The following is a 22,555-nucleotide window of genomic DNA, read 5'->3' as shown; positions in this document are numbered from 1 at the left end:
TTCCCATGTATCTGCTGCCCTCGTCCTTTTAGATGGTTATGTCTAAGGAGATTGGTGAATTTCTACAGTGCATCTTCTAGGCTACTGAAGAGAGGTGTAGGGAGCAGACACTTGTCGATGTGGCAGCCGTTTTATCCCAGTTGGGGTGTCAACGTTCCTGAGTGTTGTTGGAGATGCACTCATCCAGGTAGGTGGAAAACATTCTATTACACTCTAAACTTGCACCTTGTAGATGGCAGACAGGCATTGGGGAGTCAGGTGTTGAGTTAATTGAAGATTCCTCATTCCTGATCTACTGGTTATGGCTATGCCAGTCCCATGAACAATTCATAAAAAAAAGTGACCAGATTGAAAAATCTTCCATTCCTCAATCTATGCTAACTACTGGGTCATTGTACTTGAAGTATTAGTTTATTACAATTCAGTTCCTGAGCAGGATGTTGATACTGGGGAAGTTCAGTGAAGGTGATATCACAGTGTCAATAGGTAATGGTTTCTCTTTTGTTGGTGGTGATCATTGCTTGGCACTTTGGTGGCACAAATATTACTTGCTACTTTTCATTCCAAGTCTGGACATTGTCAAGCTCTTGCTGCATCTCTGCATGGAAGGCTTCAGTATCTGAGGAGTTTTGAATTTTGGTAAACATCAGCAAACATCCCCAATTCTGACCTTATGACAGAGGGAAGGTCATTAAAGCAGTTGAATATAATCAGGCCTATGGTGTAACAGACATGGCTCCAACCAGCAGAGAGTTTGCCCCCTATTGTAGTTTTGCTAGAGCTTCTTGATGCTGCACTTGCTGAAATGAAGCAAAGAAAGTCAGTCTCTTCTCACCTCTGGGATACAGCACTTTTGTCCATAGTTGAACCAAGGCTTCAATGAGGTCAGGTTTTGAATGGCCCTGGCAGAACTCAAACAGAGAGTCAGCGAGCAGGTTATCGCTGGAGTGCATGCTGTTTATTCTATGTTTATAGATTTGATGTGTGCTGAGCAGCAAGTTTCTAGGATGGTTTTAACACCTGGGTCTGTTATCCATTTCAAATATTCAATTTCTACTATGTATCTGCTGGGATTCAGAAATGATTGCGAGCAGGAGTGGAAGTTTGGGCAACAGAATCATCTCCCTGTCGCACCACCCACCCAACAGTGCAGTCAAAACTCAGGTGAGAGCACTGAACAAAGTGGAAAGCATGTAACTACAGGGGTGGATATTCGATAGCAACATAGAAAAGATGAATAGTCTTTAACCCACTGAGTCAACTCTGCCATTCAATGTAATGCTAACTGGTCTCCAGTCTTAGTGCCAAACTCCTAGTCCCTCCCCAAGCTCCTCAACACATCTTCGAGAAATCTTTCTTCCTTAACTATATTCCATGGCTTAGCCTCCACAATGTTCTGTGGTAGAGGGTTTCACAGGTTCACCACCCAGTGAAGGCATTTCTCCTCATTCCAGTCCAAAGATGGCCTACTTGCCATCCTGAGACTGTTTCTTCTTCTCTGGATCTTCACACCTCCTTACCAGGGAAACAAGATTCCTCCATTCAGTCCATCCAGCCCGTCAGAATTTTATGCACTTCAAATGCGATCCCATCTGTTCTTCTAAACGAATCAACCTAAATCTCTCCTCATAAGACAAACTTTCCATCCCAGGAGTCAGTCCCATAAATCATTGCTGCATTTCCTCCAATGGCCTCTGTATATGGCTGTCTCACCAACACTCTGTGGAGCTGAAACAAGACTTCCTTTCTCCTGTACTCAAACCCCCTTACAATGAAGGCCAACATACACTTGCCTTCCTAATTGCTTGTTTTCAGTGACTGGTGTGCAAGGACTACAGCTCCCTTAGTATGTCAATACTTCCCAGTCTATCACCACTTGAATAATACCCTGATTTACTGACTAAAGTGGACAAGCTCACGTATTTACACTCTACTACATTTGTCATGCAATAGCTCACCCACTCAACTTATCTCGGTCACCTTCAAGGCGCTTTATGTCCTCCTCACTATTCAGAATCCCACCTAGTTCAGTGTTGTCAGCAAACTTGGAAGTATTCCATTTGATTCCCCCATCTGAATTGTTGATATCACGATCAAAGAATTACCTAGTAAAATGAATGTCAGGAAGTAAATGACAAGAGAGTGATGTTAGACCTGTTACTTCTTTCCAATTGAAGATGCAGATTCATTTGGATGAGCAAATAGCCTCCTGATGCTGTAATTTCCAGAACTAGATATGAACAACAGTAAGTGGTTTATCAGTAAGTATGTTGAACTGGATCTGATATTAAAATCTTCTAAAGCTGTTTGCATAGGGGTGCATTATATTTGCTTTGCTGCTTCTTCTGATGGAATCTACCACCGATTAATGCTGGGCAACCAAAATCTACGTCCATTTCAAAAAGAACCACCTTACATTTGGATTGCCTCTCTGGAGCACAAAGCCTGAAGCTTCAATCTTAGGGGTTATGTGGCCATCAGGTCCCAATACTTTTTGAAGTTGAGCTGCAGAAGTTGACTTGCACCCAATTATCTTCACAATGTCGCTCAAAAATACGCAAACTTAAAATGACAATGGAGCAAACTGAAGCACTAAACCCCATCAAAACATTCTACTTTGAGTCTCATTTTGAACTCCTCATTGTTAGTAGACATGTCATGTTTAAATAATAGCCAACATTTCACGGTGACTTGTACACACGCCATGAAACTGCTTTTCAGTGAACAGAGAAAATACAGCAGGTATCAATGAGGATAAACATTTTCAAACATGGCCATCCCACATCAAGAGGGTTGAAGTTTCATGTTGCACTTGAAAATATAGTCGCAAGGTTAGCTGCAGAAATAAATTGGAGGATGCCCATGTATGTGCGTGCGTCAAAGCCTGGTTTACTTGATGAAAAGTGATTCAGCTGGGAAGAGGACTTGATGGAAAAATGAAAATTAAAGGGGGGGGGGGAAAAAAAGAGTTTGGATGTATTGCAGCCAGTTGCCCAACTTACCTACGCCCAAAACTCCACTACTGGTTTACGCAAGATTGCTGTTTGTTTTGGTGCAATTGTTGAAGAAAGAAATACTTCTGCTTACTTATGACTTTCTACAACTTCAGGACATTCTGAAGCATTCTGCAGTACCTTGAGGGACACACTTAGCAGCTGATGCTTGCACAGTCAAGATCCCTTAAAACAGCAATTTGGTAACGACAAGATAATTGGAGGGTAAAGCAGGGGACTTCTGTCAAATAAATTCCTTTAACTGACGTCACTTTCAGCAAGGCAATACTGAGGATATTGAACCTGGATTTTGTTTTCAAGTAATCCCAGGGAAATCGCAGGACACAATGATGAAGCCAAACCACTTTGGACATGAAATGTCATCCAGCGATTTCAGGAGCAGCTCCCAGAGTCAAACTTCAAATTCCTGACCATCACCCTCTGTCCTTGGGCTGGGTCATTTGGCCTATAAATATTTACAAATACTTAAAATCCTCTAAATTATGAAGGATTATTTTCTTCTAGGCTGCGAAATCACATGCCAAGGTCAGATATAATAAATGGTAAAACATGCAGAGAGATAAACTATAGCCTCATTTATACTTATATTATCTGTGGTGAAAACACATTTGCAGACAAGTGTCCCATCTGGACTATTTCAGCATTCAGAGCAAGCTTCAAGGTTACTGGCTGGGTTATTAAGAGCTAATATCAACACGAGGAGAGAATTCAACTACTTGTTTTGCATTATAGCTTGTGGCAAAGAGGAAAAGTATTTCATTAGAAATTAAACCCACCTCGAAGCTTCTTCTGCCAGTTCATTTCATTGAAGAGGTCTTCAGAGCTCAGAAAGAAGTCATTTATCTTACTCCCTTGCTCATCCCGTTCAGTGGTATAGTACACACGCAATTTAGATTCCTTGGTAAGGAACTCGCAGATATTTGGAACAGGGAAAACTATCTGCTCCATAGTGCGGTCCTGCCTCACAATCTGCAGAGAAGATGGATCGAATTAAAACTGAATATCAACAATACTAACAGAATTGAAACTTCATCATTGCAACAATAATATACATTTGTAAATGCAGTAATTCCCAATATACACTAGATGGATTATATATCATTAAAGAACTTTTGTACAGCAGACACATCCTGCCTGTAAATGCTATTTCCTCTAACTGTGCATGTAAAAACTATGTGCAAACATTTACATTGGGCATAAAAAGTAGCGAGTACTGCACCATCTTAGTCTGTTGACGAACGGATCAAATCACCTCAAAATACTTTGAAAGCATTGTTATCCATCATTTTTATTGGTGACTGACTTTTTGACGTGCAAAATTTTAAACAACACTTGGGAAAAAAAAATACTGATAGCCTCCACTGAATTGTCTTTACATATTCTAAAGTTCTTCTATGACAACATCTTTAAAATCACGGATGTTTCATTCCAGATGGGCCTATGTTTCCTGAGAGTATGCAGGATTGCAACCCATGTGTCAATAGGATTTGGAAGGAAGATGGGTATGTCTTTCATCCCACTGGATCGTTAAGATTCTTTGCATCTTCAGAAACATTTTGAAAGAGCAGATTAAAATTGTCAAATGCTTCATTTTGCATAATTTGATCAATGATTGCTGTTTTATACTGCACATGGTTCCGGAAATGTAAGCCTGTGATCAGCTGCAAGAGGATCAGGGATTTTGGTTGAAGATCGGGTTTAAAACAAAAACAGACAACTGCTTATTGAGAAGTAGCAATGACACAGAATGTAACCTCGGTGAAGAAAGATAAATCAAGTGAAACCTTACAAGAGTGTAAAGGCAGTCTGAGTACACTGAAGATAAGATTATATTAGATTAGATTCCCTACAGTGTGGAAACAGGCCCTTCAGCCCAACAAGTCCATACCAACCCTCTGAACAGCAACCCATCCAGACCCAATCCCCTACATCCACCCCTAACTAATGCAATTAGGAGGGCAAAAAGGGGACAGGAGGCGGCTTCGGCAAATAGAATTAAGGAGAATCCAAAAGGTTTTTACAAATATATTAAGGACAAAAGGGTAACTAGGGAGAGAATAGGGCCCCTCAAAGATCAGCAAGGCAGCCTTTGTGTTGGAGCCACAGGAGATGGGGGGAAATATTAAACAAGTATTTTGCATCTGTGCTTACTGTGGAGAAGGACATGGAAGAAATAGAATGAAGGGAAATAAATGGTGATATCTTGAAAAGTGTTCATATTACAGAGGAGGAAGTGCTGGATGTCTTGAAACAAAGGTGGATAAATCCCCAGGACCTGATCAGGTGTACCCAAGAACTCTGTGGGAAGCCAGAGAAGTGAATTGCTGGGCCCCTTGCTGAGGGGTATGTATCATCAATTATTATAGGTGGAATGCCACCACACAGATCGATGCTAGGTCTACCATATTTCGTCATTTATATAAATGATTTGGATGTGAGCATAAGAGGTACAGTTATTAAGTTTGCAGATGACACCAAACTTGGATTGAACAGCAAAGAAGGTTACCTCAAATTACAATGGGATCTCGATTAGATGGGCCAATGGGCTGAGTGGCAGCAGATGGAGATTAATTTAGACAAATGCAAGGTTTTGCATTTAATGGTCCTAGGGAGTGTTGCTGAACAAAGAGACCTTGGAGCACAGGTTCATAGCTCCCTGAAAGTGGAGTTGCAGGTATATAGAATAGTGAAGGCGGCGTTTTGGTATGCTTTCCTTTATTGGTCCGCGTACTGAGTATAGAAGTAGGGAGGTCGTGTTGCGGCTGTACGGGACATTGGTTAGGCCACTGTTGGAATATGATGTGCAATTCTGGTTTCCTTCCTATTGGAAAGATGTTGTGAAACTTAAAAGGGTTCAGAAAAGATTTACAAGGAAGTTGCCAGGGTTGGAGGATTCGAGCTATAGGGAGAGGCTGAACAGGCTGGGGCTGTTTTCCCTGAAGAGTTAATGGTTGAGGGGTGACCTTATAGGAGGTTTATAAAATCAAGAACATGGATAGGGTAAATTCGACAAAGTCTTTTCCCTCGGGTGGGGGAGTGTAGAACTAGAGGGCATAGGTTTAGGGTGAGAGGGGAAAGATATAAAAGAGACTTAAGGGGCATCTTTTCAGGCAGAGGGTGGAGCATGTATGGAATGAGCTGCCAGAGGAAGTGGTGGAGGCTGGTACAATTGCAACATTTTAAAGGCATCTGGATGGGTATATGAATAGGAAGGGTTTGGAGGGATATGGGCTGGGTGTTAGCAAGTGGAACTAGATTAGGTTGGGATATCTGGTCGGCATGGACGAGTTGGACCGAAGGGTCTGTTTCTGTGCTGTACATCTCTATGACTCTAAGTCCATCACCAAGAGGGACTCTAATCCCCGCCCCCCCCCCCCGCCGTCTAGAGTTGAACTGAACTGGACACATCTGCCACATTGGAATCGCACCAAGTGCTGATAGAATGGAAAGAAAGAGAATCTACACAATTTGGCGTCACTAATTTAGCAGTCATTACAACCTTGTCAGTGCGTTGATCTCTCAATTCTTGGAGAGATCAAGTCTCATCTTGACAATGAAGATATAATGCATAACTTTGTGGCACTACTACTATAGTAAATTGGATACCTCAAGATCTAATAGTTCCTAACTGGATACACCTGTGGTGCTGCTGTTCAGCAATAGAACTGTATTAGTTGCAATCTGTAACTTCTCTGCCTGGTACATCATTTACTCTGACATTAAGCCAGGAGACCAGCTGGTGCAATGACTGTAGCATAGAAAGCCTGTACAGCACGAGCAGACCTAAAAATGAGGTGTCAAGCTAATGACGCTTCAAACCTGCGACTAAATGTTTACTAAACAGTGGAAGTAGCACGTGACAGGTGCTGGGCTGCAGGACATCTCTGACCGGCCTGAAAGGATATTGAGTGGGAGGGGGAGGATCCAGTTCTTGTGGTCCACATTGAGACCAACAACATATGCAAGGATAGGATGGAGGACCTGTTTGGGGATTGTCGAGCACTAGGAATGAAATTAAGGAATAGATCGTGGAGGGTCATAATCTCCAGATTACTACCCGAGCCATGTGCAAGTTGGCTTAGGGATAAGAAAATTAGGGAAGTAAACACGTGGCTAAGGGAGTGATTTGGGAAAGAGGTGTTTCCATTTCATGGGGCATTGACATCACTTTTAGAACTGGGGGATCTGTGCTGATGGGACGGTCTCCACCTAAACTGATCTGTAACTAGTGTTCTCGCGAAAAGGATAAATAGGATGGTCACTTGGACTTTAAACTTGTCAGTCGGGGGAAAGGGAAAATGACAGAATGCATCATGATTAATAAAAAAGGTAAGCAGCAGGTTGGCATGTATGCAGGAGGGTTTAAGTTCAATGCACACTATGAAAGAAATAAAAAGGATGGATAAATCAGGAGATATTAGAGATGTTGGAACTCATGAGGGTATGAAAACTAGCATAAAGGCACTTTACCTGAATGCTCATAGCATTTGTAACAACGTCAATGAGTTTACGGTACAAATCATTGCGAATGAATATGATTTGGTATCTGTTACGGAGACATGGTTACAGATTGGTCACTACTGGGGAGTTAAATATCCAGGGGCATCAGACTATTCAGAAGGACAGACAGGAAGGTAAGGGAGGTGGTATAGCTCTGATATTCAAGGATGACATTAGGGCAGTGCTGAGAGATGATATAGGTTCGGTGGAGAATAAGGTTGAATCCATTTGGGTGGAAATTAGAAATTCTAAGAAAAAGACACTCAGATAGTCTATAGGCAATAAAATAATAACATAACATTGCTTTGTTTATTGCCTACCCCAATGACTAATGCCTGTAAAAATGGTATGGCAATTTTCATGGGGGATTTTAATCTACATGTCGGTTGGTTGAATCAACTCAGTCAGGGTAGCCTTGAGGAGTTCATGGAGTGTATCCAGGATAATTTTCTTGAACAGCATGTAATGGAACCAATGAGGGAGCAAGCGATCCTCGAGCTGATCCTGTGTAATGAGACAGAAATAATTAATGACCTCCTAATTAGGGATCCTCTTGGAAGGAGTGATCACAGTATGGTTGAATTTAGAATACAGATGGAGAGTGTGAAGATAAAATCCAATACCAGGTCCTGCTTAAACAAGGGGGACTACAACAGAATGAGAGGGGACCTGGCTAAAGTAGACTGGAAACAAAGATTTCATGGTGGGACAGCTGATGAGCAGTGAAGGACGTTCAAAGCAATTTTTCAAAATGCTCAGCAAAAGTATCTTCCAGTGAAAAGAAAGGACTGTAAGAAAAGGGGTAATCTGCCATGGGTATCTGAGGAAATAAGGGAGGCTATCAAATTGAAAGAAAGACATACAAAATGGCCAAGAACAGCAGGAGACTAGAACATTGGGAAAACTTTAAAGGTCAATAGAAAGCCACAAAAAGAGCTATAACATAAGATAGAATGAGAAAAAAAACTAGCACAGAACATAACAGATAGCAAAAGTTTCGATAAATATATAAAATGAAAAACTGGCTGAAGTAAACATTGGTCCTTTACAGGATGAGAAGGGGCATTTAGTTATGGGATATGATGAAATGGCCGAGGCACTGAACAGGTTATTTTGTATCGGTCTTCACAGTGGAGAACACAAATAACATGCCAGTAATTGACAAAGAACTAAGGTAGGTATGTACCTGGAAATAATTATTAAAGTGCTAGTACTGGGTAAGCTAATGGAGCCAAGGGTAGATAAGTCACCTAGCTGTGATAGAATGCACCTGAGGGTCCTAAGACAGATGGCAGGAGAAATAGCAGGTGGACTGGTGGTAATTTTCCAAAATTTGCTGGATACTGGGGCAGTCCCAGTAGATTGGAAAACAGCAAATTTTTGAAAGATCAGCCATGATCTTATTTAACGGCAGAGCGGGCTCGAAGGGCCAGATGAACTACTCCTGCTCCTCATTCTTATGTTCAGATAGAACTAAGCAAATCCATTTGATATAGTCAAGGGAAATAAAGGTTTGGATCAAGGGGGACAACAAAAGGAAGTCTTGTGTAAGATACTGAAGGCTTAATATGGAAGGGTCCCTTGAAGAGTCAGAAAAGGCTGAGGGGGTGTGGGGAGAGAATCTTAAAAATAGAAATTAGCAAAAGAGGGTGCGAAAAAGCATTAGTGGACAGGATAAAGTGAAATCCAAAGGATTTTGTTTTCAAATACAGAAGGGACAAGAGAATAACTAGGGAAAGATTAGGGGCCATAGAGGTAATTTGGGTGTTGGCCTTAAGATGTGAACATAATGCTCAATGAAGACTTTGCATTGATCTTCACAAGGGAAAAGGACAAAGCAGGTATCAACAATGTGAAATGTTGTGAAATATTACAAGAAATTGGGACACAATGGATCGAATGGTGTCCCTTTATACCACAAACATTTATGAACATATATGTTAGAACACTGCAATTCTTCCAGATTAATTTGCGAACATTGATGGAAAATTAACAGGAGAGTAATTAACAGCTCCTTGAACAAGACCATCATCCATGGCAGGACTGCTCACTGTGCACCTGAGATAAGAGAAAGATGAAGGGCTTGCTGCCATCTTCAGATAGAAGCTCTGAATGAACATTTCCTTCGAAGTCTCTGCCTGAGATCCTCAACACTACACAAATACCAACGTTCAGTCAATTTGATTCACTCCAAGTGATGACAAATTTGCTTAGTGCACAGGACACAGCCACGAGTCCACTTGTTCCAGTTGTCATATGGGAGCCCAGCACACCTGTATGCCAAGCTGTTCCTGGCATTCACCTGGCAGAATGGATTACTGATGCCCCATGACTTGTGCATTCAGGGTCTCCTGCTGCCCTGCGCCTACTCACTCAATCAGCTGGAGAAAGATAGGTTGAACACATCTGCAGTCATCTTCACTCATGTGTTGTACTTAGATAGGATTAGCCTCCAGATATTAAGTCAAATCTTTTACATTCCATCACAACAAATATACTGGGTTTCAACCACAAGCTAGTCTAGATTTTGGTCAGGATGCAAATCGAGTTGCATGATTATGGAAAGCATATTGGAAGATGTAACTTTCAAGTGCCAGCCAGCCAATACTGGATGCATCAAACATGCGACATTTAAGAATGGAGCAGTGGGGCCAGTGAGCCAGGAGACGTTTAAGATTAGATTACTTACAGTGTGGAAACAGGCCCTTCAGCCCAACAAGTCCACACCGACCCGCCGAAGCACAACCCACCCAGACCCATTCCCCTACAATTACCCCTGCACCTAACACTACAGGCAATTTAGCATGGCCAATTCACCTGATCTGCACATTTTTGGACTGTGGGAGGAAACCGGAGCACCCGGAGGAAACCCACGCAGACACGGGGAGAATGTGCAAACTCCACACAGTCGGTCGCCTGAGATGGGAATTGAACCCGGGTCTCTGGTGCTGTGAGGCAACAGTGCTAACCACTGTGCCACCGAGACAGCACCTCTCAGTACATAAGCAGCAAAAAGTGGCTGTCTGAACACAGTGATTCATGTAATGAAGATGTTGTTTGGTGCTACGAAGACATTCAGACAGTTAAGTAAAACTCGGTCTTTGCACCTTCAGATCTGGAGTCCAGTTTGCAGCAAGTGATTAAATGACAACAATATCTCACGCAGCTTTTGCCTTTACAATCATTAACCACCATGGGCTACTGCACCTATGAATCCTAAGCATCAATGCTTCACTTCGAGAGAGTGATCTAATGACAACAAAACTCTTCCTCAGATACTGGAGGATTACGTTCATGGCGAATTTTCTGCACTGCTGCTACATTTTATGTAGATCCCAAAGCTTTTAGATGAAATGAAAACAGAATTCACTCAGCCTACAATACAAGAAACCGAACAGACTTCACGCACCGTCCGGGAAGGTAAGCTTGGAATTCCAAATCAGTAGCATTCCAGCTCCAGCCAGAACTATGAGCTTTCTTGGGAGGAGCACAGTTTAGCCATTGCTCACTTGTAGCCAGTAAACACCAAAAGCAGGTGAGGAACACCGAACACTGCAACGATGTTCGACAGTGGCAAGTCTGCCAGGCTTGCCACCCAAGTGTTCTGTGGAAGGACAGCCCCCTGCCTGCTTACTCCCCTCCCAGAGTTAAAACAGGCCTCAATGAAGTTGACTCACTGATCAGTATTTTACTCTCAGCAACTACTATTTTAGTGCATTTTCATTTCCTGTTAAAGAGACGTAAAATTGCAAGATTCATTAACTTGGACCAGTTATTGAATCTCACCTCATGCAATACTAACTGGGTAGCCAGCTTATGTATAAAACAAAGAAGGTTGCTTTATATGGGTAATGAGGCTCGAATGGCCTCAGTGTCTCTATAGGGCACTTATCAGCCAATTCACTCAACTGTTTCCATTGTTTGCTATTGAAAAAACTCAAGGAAGAACTAATGATTATTTCATGACTCAGAACATGATATGTTATCTTAGTCCATTTCCCAAGATAATAAACTTTCCCGTACTTTTTAAGGCTATAATCCAAACTGGGAAGTTTGTCTGATTAGCTGTTTGTTTTGGTTTCTAGACCTTTGTCAAATCCTTCTCTAGCATGTTTTCTAATTGATCTCATACGTCAGTACATTCCCCCACATCCATCAAGGCTGTGAATAAGAATGGTACAAGATGCTGGTATCCGTTTGCTTTTATGCCTCATTTTTACTGACCTCAATCTGAGCTGTGTGCTTAGCATAATATTCCAAGGCTTCGTCTCCTTCGCCCATTTGACTTCCAGGCTTCAGCATTTGCTGCAGTTCTTTGTTATGACGTGCCAACTGCAGGAATAAGCAAAGTTATGCATGTCAGGACTGAAATAGTCACATTCCTCCACAGCTCAACAATGAATGCAACATAAAACTTGTTTTGTGTACTTCCAATATTCTAGCCCATCCAAATGCCCCCGAGGTGCCCGCCCCCACCCCCCTCTTCCTTACAACAATATTTATTCTGACTGTTCTTCAAAAACCGTGCAGCATAGCATCCACTGACTCATCCGCGACCACAATACTCAGGTACATGTACCACACATCTGGTGTGACAGAAACAAGGTTATCAATAGGATAATGACCAGTCATGTTTTTCTGGTGTCACGTTGATTGAGGAATACATTTTGGCGAGGTCACCAGGGAAAACTCCCCAGCTCTTAGAAGCGGTGCCATGCGATCTTTCACATTCACCCAAATGGGCGGGTTGGACCTCTGTTCAGTGGATGGCACCTTCAACGCTGCAGGGCTCCCTCAGCAGTGCTAGCTCTTTTTTTGTTATCTGCGTTCAAGGCTTGGAGTGGGACTTGGGATCTGGGACCTTGTGGTTCGGAAACTGTGCTCTCAAATGAGCCACGGCTGACAGTTCAAATGTATACTGTGAATTAAATATATAAATACACTTAGTTGGAACTGCCCTGCTAAATAAAATTCAGTTTTACAAAGGAGCCACCAAATTTGGAAGAATAAACTAAATTGGAAGCGAAGTGTCACGTGTATCACAAGATGATGGGCAGAATATTAACTGTATTGCTCATGCCATTGATATAAACGCTATCCTTGTTACAACGACCCTTGGCTAAACCCACGTTTGATGGCCAAGTTTACCTGGTGTGCAAGAATGTAAATATTGTGGCCAACATTCCGGGGCGATGCGGCATGATCCTCACCATCCTCGGTTTCCTCAAACTCTACCTCTCCTTGGAGGTAGGCTTTCTTGATCACTTCCACCTAAGGAGGCATTGACTTCATCAATTAAAATTAAGGTTCGCTTGCAGGAAAATGAAAAAGCAATCTATTTAAAATAAACACTCTCTACCAGTTCCTTGGGCCTCATGTTGTAAAGTATCCTCTCTGCATTCTCACTGTCATGCCTGCTCTCCATGATTGCCAGTAGCAGTTTAGAGGCATTATTCTGTGGAAAGGACACATGATGATATTAGTAGAAGGATACCTGCCATTTCTAACCACATACTGTAACTTGGAACAATATCATGAAGTCATAAGAACAAACAGTGATATCAAAGTTTTAAATAATGTACTCTACAAAATACCAAGTCAATGACTGTTGCTTATCCACTGTCATGGCCATATTCAATCCTGACTTTTTAGGAGTCCTATTCAGTTTGAGAATAAACTGCATTGATGACGAAGATGCCATACATATTCAAGGAAACATAACATGAATTCATTTCAAAGAAAGATCAATTTAACAGATCCGACATTTCATTAAATGGTTTGTAATGGCAGTATGTACATTCCCAAATCCATACTGTAGCCAATATTTATATTATATATTACAACTAAATTCTCATCCATCCCATTACTCAATGAAAAGGAGTTAATTCATTCAATGTTATTGGTTGAGCTAATCTGTTCCCTTCAATAAATTCTACCCCATTTTGTGAAAAGATAGCCTTGATATTGTTCATCCAGTACTTCCTTGGACTTTCCAAGTCCCAAGGAACCATGACTGCCATGACATTATAGGCATTCCAACTGCCTTCATTCTCAGAATATGCCTAAACCATTCCTAAACCATTACAGGGCATCTGGCTTGGATATTGTTGATGTTTGTTGCCTACATCATGCTCTTAAGGCATCCTGTATATTCCAATATTCCTCTCAACCAATTTGACTGTTCATAATTTTTGCTCTTCACATCATTGTGCATCCCAGCACTCAGAACCACAAAACGTGAGGGTGACAATGTTAAACTCCTCGCCTCATTTTCATCATCATTATGTAAATTTACCACCCCATGATTCAACGTGTTGCCTGATGTTGACAGACTTTTTTTTTTTTTGCAGAGGATGCAATCTCCCCATTAGTTGCATAGAGGTAGTTCATTGATCTCAGAGATTAGAGAATTTTTAGCACCTATGATGGAAGCAATGGGTTGACACTGAGGTTCATATCTGTTGCCGACATTTCTATCGGTTCTTCTGACAGGATGGGATCAAAATCACACAAACGCGCATCACAGCCTGACTGAAGAGGGTTGATTTGAAAATACTTTGACAGAATTTCACGCTAGCATTGCTGGTGAAACTAAAGTACCAACCAAAGGAACATAGCACAAGTAAATAAATGACTGGCCAACAAGAACAGAAAACACAGGAGTAATGGATGTTTTTCTCCTGACTGAAGGAGTGTAAACAACAGTATCCCTGAGGGATCAGTATTAGGAGCTTGCTTTTCTCAAAAGTAAAAGAAGAAATTATTAGCACATGAGTAAAAGACACAGGGTAAAAACTCATGGGTAACACAGAAAATGGGAATGGGGTTAATCCTGAGATTCCACACACCCCCACCCCACCCCCTACCCGCTTTCCGTAAAGACAGGTTCCCTCTGCAACTACTTTGTCAGGTCCATGCTCCCCCACCCCCACTGCAGGAATTGCAAAACCTGTGCCCACAACACCCCCACCTCCATCCAAGGCCCAAAAAGGAGTCTTCCACATCCAAAGTTTCACCTGCACTTCCACACATCATTTACTGTATCTGTTGCTCCCAGTGCAGTTTCCTCTACATTGGGGAGACAGGATGCCGACTCGCAAAGCTCTTCAGAGAACATCTCTGGAACACCCTCACCATTCAACCCCACCGCCCCATGGCCGAACACTTCAACACCTCCTCCCTCTCTACCGAGGACATGCAAATCATGGGCCGCCTTCATCGCCACTGCCTTACCACCCAACGCCAGGAATAAGAAATCCTCATCTTCCACCTCAGGACCCTCCAACCCCATGGCATTAATTTCACCTTCCCATGCCTTACCTCAGTTCCAACCTTCCAGCTCAGCACAGTCCTCATGGCCTGCCTCATCTGTCAGTCTTCCTTCCCGCCAGTCTGCACCACCCTCCCCTATCATCTTTACCCCCACCTTCATCCACCTACTGCACACTCAGCCCCACCCTCTCCCATTTATCTCTCCACTCCCGAGGCTCCCAGCCGCATTCCTGATGAAGGATTTTTGTCCAAAACTTCGACTCTCCTACTTCTCGGATGCCGCCTGACCTGCTGTGCTTTTCCAGTACTACACTCGACTTTAATTCTCAAGAGTTTGGGAAGGAGTGGGGAGAGAAACAAAGACAGGTCAGCAGATAGGGCAGATTCCTGTCAAAACTGGCTGTAGAAAGATGAGCGACTCTGATTTTTGCAGGAAAACGCAAAAAGAGGGAAATATATATTAAATGATAATATATTTGAATAATGTTTGAGAAATTGAGAAACTCCAACGTACAAAATTTTAGAAGCGGAAGGAAAAGGTATTGAATCTGAACAAAATGTTCTAAAGTTTAATATGCAAAAGCTACAAGATACTATTGAAAAGAAAAATCAGAAATCATTGGTTGGATTGCAGCTACTGTAGCTTGGGGTTCCATTCAGTTAGTTCAGTTGATTGGAAGGCAGGTTTGCAATGCGGAATCCAACAGGCATGGGTTCAACTCCTGCTTGATTGAGATTATCTCGAAGGACTCTACTTCTCAACCTCTTCCCTCAGCTGAGGCGTGGTGACCTTCAGGTTAAAACCACTACCAGTCGTCTGTCTCTAGTGAGAGAGAGAGCAGCCCTGTGATCAAGTAAGACAGTGACAACTTTATCTTTACCTTACTGTTTGGCAGAGAATGTGGAGAATGGGGAAACAAAAGATGACGAAACAACAAAATTAAGATGGGATGACGGGGAAGGAGGAGGGCTTTTTTCCCCCCAAAAAGAACAGGGTGGATTACAGATTCACTCAAAACTCAGTGTTATTAACGTAAATTGGGTGGGATGCTTTTCAAATTGGGTGGTGTCCACTCGATGGGCTGAATGGCTTGCTTCTGCACTATTGGGATTTCACGATTCTAAACAAGACAAGAATCCTGGTGATGTGCCTGGTCAAATGTTCATTAAATAAAGCTGTTACAACCTAGAGAGCAAAAAAAGGCCAGATATAGGTTCACTTCAGAGAGAAAAAAAATTCAAACCAGGGTTGATGGAACTAAATAGATACCACACAAGTTGGAATTCTATATGAGGTCTAAGGTCCTCTCCCACCTTAGATCAATAAACTCAGCAAGTGTGAAAATTCCAACCTGGTGGTTTTCCAGGTGGTACAAATGATGGTGATTTTCAACAACTAAGTCATCATTTTGGCTGCCCTTTCTATTTTAAACACAGGGTCGGTACTGTGACAGTACTGTTTTCTGACTTGCCTTCAATTCTAGTACGAGGTCCATTCGTTTTTTCCCCAGAGGATTGATATCATTCAGAATCAACGCAATGATGATGTCAATTCCATTCGATTCATGGGTGGCAATGCAGTTCTGTGCAAACAAACGTTAAAAACAAAGTCACTTGAATCATCGCTTCCTCTTCCCGATTAAAACGTTTGCCATGAAACCAACAGTTTCAAATTTGTCAAAACATCTATTTATCATGACTCTGATTCACGGAAACAACACTTGACGAACCCAAACATGAATACTTGTGGGTTAGTTAATTACCTGTACGCTAGGATGAAGCTGGATCTCCTTAAACCCCAGCACTGGAGAATGAGACCGGGAATAAAATAAAACCATTCCAAATAAAAACAGTAATTCAGAACGGCACCATTGGTGCTCCAGACAGCTCGCTCTTTTTAATTAAGTGTCAGCCATGGTCTGCCTCTGAGAACAAAAATAGAGGGGGCAAATCCTACTCCACAGACTGGAGCACAACATCCAGGTTATAATATTCTCAACGCTTTAATGAGAGAGTGCTAGAATGCCCTAATAAAATAGTGATAATCATCACAATTTGTGGGCATGCTTTGTTTTTAGTGTTTGCAGCCAGAATAACTGCAAAAAGGGACTCCTTAGTGCAGTCATCTTTTGTACTTGCACATGTTTCTGCCAACATACTCATGTATTTCTTCCCACCTCCTTCCACTTCTTCCTCTACCAGCTGAACATACTTCAGCAGTCTCCAAATTATTTAAAGAGATGGGGGCAGCACAGTGACTTGGTTAGCAATACTGCCTCACAGCACCAGGCACCCAGGTTCGATTCTAGCCTCGGGAGACTGTCTGCATGCAGTTTGTATACTCTCCCAGCGTCTGCGTGGGGTTTCCCCCCCCACAGTCCGAACACATGCAGGTTAGGTGAATTGGCCATGATAAAAGTAGGGTGATGGGGATAGGGTGGGGGCAGCTGGATCTGGATCGGATGCTCTTTAGAGGGTCAGTGCAGACCCGATGGGCTGAATAGCCTCCTTCTACAGTGTTGGGATTCTATGAAGTGTTAACCAATTTTCTAATAAATAGGTTCTCAGCAAAAGTTAAAATCAGTGGCACAGAATATACCTGGTTCTCATGGCAGGGTCCTTGACAGTATTCAGTTAAGCTCTCCAGTGTCTGATTGATGAGGGACACATTTTTCTCATTGATGTAGAGTCCCAGAAGGCCCAGCCCACCCGTGGTGCTACCACAGATGCAATCCAGGAATTGCAGTGTCTCACAGACCAGGTTGTAATTAGTCTTGTTGTTTTGACATCTCAAGAAGTTCTGAGGCGAAATTAGAAAACGGATAATTAACGTTCACGAGAACTTTTTGCTTGGTTTCACAAGTCTCAGCACGTGTTCAAGTTCAGAGGTGACTCCCTGATCACATTAGGGAAGATTACTGGAGGGTTAAAGACAATTGTGAAGAAAAACAAAGGAAAATAAAAGGGAAATAAAATTAAGAGACCACCAGATTTTTAACAAACATATACTTAGGGTTTAGCGTAGAGAAAGAAGTAGTGAGCAAGAGGTCAAGATTGTGACAGCACTGCCCTGGCTAATATTTATTCCTTAAACAACATCATTAACAAAATATTAGCCTATGATTGCACTGCTATTATGGGGTCTGGCCACATACTACATTTTTAACCTTAATTCTAATAATGCTTGCATGTCTAAAAAGGTATTTAATTGCAAAGAGCTTGCTTGGAAATTTCCTGAAGTGGGAGCGCTTAATTGGCCAGCTTATGGCATCACAGGAAGTGGCATCAGGTTATGATTGTGGGGCCAAAGACTGCCTCTGTAGTCGTTGTGCAAAGATCTCTCCCTGCTTTGTATAGCATGGATATATTTCAATACAGAGTTCTGGTTACCAAGACCTGCTCCCTGACTGTCTCTAAGCCCAGGCTATGAAAAAAGTGCCACAGAACATATTTACCTTTCACTAGAAAGACACTCGTGTAGTCTTAAGCAATCAAAATTACGAATCAGAAAATGCTCAAACAATCACAGTTCAAGAGATCAGTTAATTTTTTGGCTAGTGTCTCATCATATTTCACAGCAAGAAATGTTCTGGTCATTAACATGATTCAAAAGATCCCGTTATGGCAGCTGCTACTTTCAATTTAAATAACATTTCGACTGTAGCTGTTAAAATTGCCTGGTCAGAAATGTCTGAAGGATTACAATAGTGGATTAGTTTATTTCTGAGGTGCTAAGGATTTAATTATTCTTCACTTCTTAATCTTCTGTTCATGTGCTCAATGATTTAATAAGCTGCGATGCAAAATAAATCTCCATTGGCAGCTCATCATATTTATCTGTTGGAGTGGTGTTGAATTATTAGTTTCCGCCTCATGGCTTTAAAGACCTGACGTGGCACTGCTTGAAGTATTTTACAACAGTGCAGCCCCAGTGACCTATCACATAGTTACAGTCACTCTCTGGCTGCTTAATCTTCCTCACAGCTTATTTCTCCCTTGTGTACTCCATTCTGTCTCAGCCACTTCCATTAGCCAGATTCTTCCATTCTATTGGCCCTGACTGTAGGGAGAATGGACAGTGATCATCCAGTTACTCACCAATCAATGTTTTATGCACTACATAAGAGAGAGGAGGTGGTGGCCATATCTTGTCCCAACATTTACTAAGATCAGAACTGATCTACTCCACCCCTCAACTTGTCAGCCATGCTAGATCATCATTGTCCTAAATGTTTGAGTTACCTGGAAGTTTATCTGCTCTAACTTCACCGAGAGTCTACACTATTGCACTGATACCTTGGATTCACTCAATCTTTTGATAAACACTTACATTTATGGCAGAATGCCTGTCAGAAAAAGCTCTTGGAAGCTAAATAATACACAAGCAAAATAACCAGTCATGAATATTGCATTTGATGACTGTAGGTTGCTCACTTTCTCCCCACAGAATAGATACATTTTGCTAATATTCCTTTCGGTTCAAAGGTAATTTATTACAAACAAAATGACAAGGCTCCATAATGTTTCAAAATTGATACCTCTAAAATTCTGCATCTTATTCAAAAAGAATTGCATGCTTCCTTATATGAATTGCCACTGTGGCTGTTGCTAAGTGTACAGATCTGGGATTCTCGTACACAAGCCAAGTATGAATGGAGTTGAATGAGCAAAAAAATGCACTAAATGTTTTTTCTGACCCTGTGCAAGTTGGCATTTCTTTTCACATTCTCTCCATTCCAAGCATTTACAATAAATGCAAGCCATCGTCATTTCTGCTTTAAATTCACCTGGGATTGTTTGCACTTCCTGTTGGAACATTCCATTTTCCTCCCCCAGTTTGTGCAGTTGGAATGTGAGTTGGAACCGAAATGTTAATTTTATTTCTTTCTGCAAAGAGATTGCCTGACTTGATTGTTACTTATCGTTTTTCTGTCAGTTTCCAGCACCTCTCCCCACCCCCACCCAATTTTTGCTTTTGTGGGATTAGAGTTACACTGAAATATTTTTGCTTCAAATACTTGGTACAATAGTTGTGCTCTTCAAGGTGAAAGATGTTAGTGTAGCTATTGGAATTCAGCTTTTTTTTTAAAAAAAGTACAGAATATCAAACATTTCCAGATCAATACAGTCAAAATACACAGAGTGAAACCCTGTATGGTCAGTCACAGCCTCAGAAGAGTAACCGTGACTGCACCATGACCTGGGGAGTTAACTCTTTCTACCAATTAGCTCTAGGTCATATGAAGGATGTCAGATATATTAAAAATCAAATGTGGAATTTCAGTGCTTCACATAATTAAAAAAAAAGACTCCCGGAGGAGCACAACTAAATGAGATTCCCGTTATCTCAGGGCTCAGGAATTTTGAGGCCTTTGATAAAAATAAGCTTGTTGGCCAAGGCTCCACTTTTGAACTCTTAAGAAACAAACCAGCTTCGTTGATGGAAACTCTACCTAAGCCTAACATGACACCAGGCCAAGGCACTCAATTTAAATATAAACTTTGTGATTTGCTCAGAATATAATCGACTTGCAGAATTATGTACAATGAGGAATATTATTGTGCACTGCATCCTAGATATCACTATAGGCTGCTGGATCTCTAGATACTGGGCAGCAACAAGCTGACTCCTGACCATAGGGGACACTTACAGCAGTTTTCAGTAAAGCTGAACCCAAAAGAACACTGCCTGCAGAATCAAAGCCGAGAATCAACTTAGCTTGTTGAGATGTCACAGTTTAGACAAAGTACTAACGGAATTAAAATTATGCAACAATAGCATATCACTGGAATCAATAGTAAGAGGACCTCTTCTTTTGTCACTGGAATGATTAACTTTCATCAGGAAATACAATGGGGGAAAAAAGGTTTCTGATAAAAGATTGCACAACAATTTTTTAGTTTCACTGTACAATGCATCATTCAGCATTTTTTGCCTTGACAAGATTTGGGAGTGAACATCATTTGACTGTCAATGACTTGATTTTTTTTCCCCAAATGATCCACAAGGTTCAACCCAGTTGACATCTCCACAGACAGTGAAGCTGGTTTCTATCCATATGCAGTAAGATCAAGTTAACATTTAAGCTTGGACTGACAAGTGGCAAATAACATTCATACCACACAAGTGCTGAGCAATGACCATCCGCAAGGAGTGACAATTGAACCACTTCTGCTTGACAAAGGTATTACAATAGCTGAATCCCAGACTGTCAACATCTCAGGATTGCCATTGACCAGAACTGAACTAGACCAGACATATAAATACCCAACCTGGTCAGAGGCTGACAATTCTGTGGCAAGTCACTTTCTGACTCCCCATAGACTGTCAGGCAGAGTGAAGAATGCATGTCACCAAAGATTCTCTGCTTTGTGAGCCATAACAGATGCAGACTCTTTTGCAATAAATAGCCACAGATCAGGAGTGTGATTGAATCTCCTCCCCCCCCCACCCTTTCCTGCATGGGGGTAGCTCCAACATTTAAGAAACTCAACCCTCAACAAGATAAAAGACGAATAATTGAGTGTTGAGTGGCACCCTGTCGAACTCTTTCAAAACATTCCCCTCCGTCATACCTGAAAGAATGGTGGTATCAGTGTGCATCATCTACAAAATGAATTGCAGCAACTCACCATGGCTCTTTAACCTCCCAAACCCAGGTCCTCCACTGCCTAGGAGGACATGGGCAACTGGTCCAATGGGAGCACCACCACCTTGCAATCTACTCTGCAAGACACATAACTCTGACTTCGAACTGTACTGACATTCCTCCAAATGTCACTGGATCAAAATACTGAAACTCCCTCCCTAACAGCATTGTGTTACTTAATAGCCCGTCCACTATCTAAACCAGAGTGGTTGAAGGTGGAGCTTACCACTAACTCCTCAAACGCAACAGGAATGGGCAACAAATGCTGGCTTACCTAGCTATCCTATAAAAAGGTGTAAGAATATCGAACTTGGGTTTTTTGGAGTTTTCATACACACTATGACCTCTGCAGTATTGCTGGGTAAGTGGACATCACACATTCGTTACAGACCAGAGTATATCCTTATACCCAGCCAACATCAGGAGACTCGGATGTCCCAGCTCCTACAACTTGCCTCTTTAGAATGTAGTTTAAGCCACCAAATAATCTCCTCTTTAATAAGAGAAAGAATATTAAACTAGATCAGGACACAAGTCAACAAAAAATTTATATTAAACATAACTGAACAGCACTCAGCAGAATCTATACATTTAAAATAGTTAATAAATATTCCTTCTCAAAATATTAAAAATAAAACAGATGCTTCTCCTCCATGAACTCTGAATATTGAATCATGGTTACTTATCATTACATGGCAAAATGCCACAGTCAAAACCCTGCTCAGCACAATATTTCAATGGGTTTAGACTATTCCTGACCAGAATAAAATATACAGCTATGAATAACTCATTCAAAAACTTTGAGAAATATGAGAGCAAAGGACATTAGGAACAGTTAACTTAACAGTACATTAGTACAACGGACAGTCTATTACATAGGATCTTGTTCTGAATGGAATGGCTTGATTCATTGATACGTTAGTTAATATATTCGAAACTAATTATGATGGGTTCCCATCCAAAGAGGATAGAAGGATTCAAACCACAGCGACCTGGCCCATAACAACACAACTCCAATCAATACTATTTAATGCAAAAGAGCCTGTATCTGTTATGGCTCACAAAGCAGAGAATCTTTGGTGACATGCATTCTTCACTCTGCTCAAAACCTTTGCAACT

General features: G+C 41.6%; 1 protein-coding gene across 1 annotated transcript in view; it reads right to left on the bottom strand.

The window, feature by feature from the left end:
* The window catches only part of LOC122559178 (inositol 1,4,5-trisphosphate-gated calcium channel ITPR1), a 205,366-nt gene that overhangs the window by 53,980 nt on the left and 128,831 nt on the right, over positions 1-22,555 (bottom strand). The window contains exons 25-30 of the mRNA XM_043708559.2: positions 17,386-17,586; positions 16,259-16,369; positions 12,874-12,969; positions 12,663-12,785; positions 11,739-11,846; positions 3,791-3,983 (exon numbers count right to left, since the gene is read on the bottom strand). Of these exons, the coding sequence (XP_043564494.2) occupies positions 3,791-3,983; positions 11,739-11,846; positions 12,663-12,785; positions 12,874-12,969; positions 16,259-16,369; positions 17,386-17,586 (832 nt within the window). The remainder of the gene's footprint in view (positions 1-3,790; positions 3,984-11,738; positions 11,847-12,662; positions 12,786-12,873; positions 12,970-16,258; positions 16,370-17,385; positions 17,587-22,555) is intronic.

Source organism: Chiloscyllium plagiosum, unplaced genomic scaffold (assembly GCF_037043375.1).
Source record: "Chiloscyllium plagiosum isolate Xiang-an unplaced genomic scaffold, Cpla_swu_hap1 HiC_scaffold_14, whole genome shotgun sequence".
Taxonomy (NCBI): Eukaryota; Metazoa; Chordata; class Chondrichthyes; order Orectolobiformes; family Hemiscylliidae; genus Chiloscyllium; species Chiloscyllium plagiosum.
The sequence above is the reverse complement of the archived record's forward strand: the minus strand, read 5'-3'. Positions and strand labels throughout refer to the sequence as shown.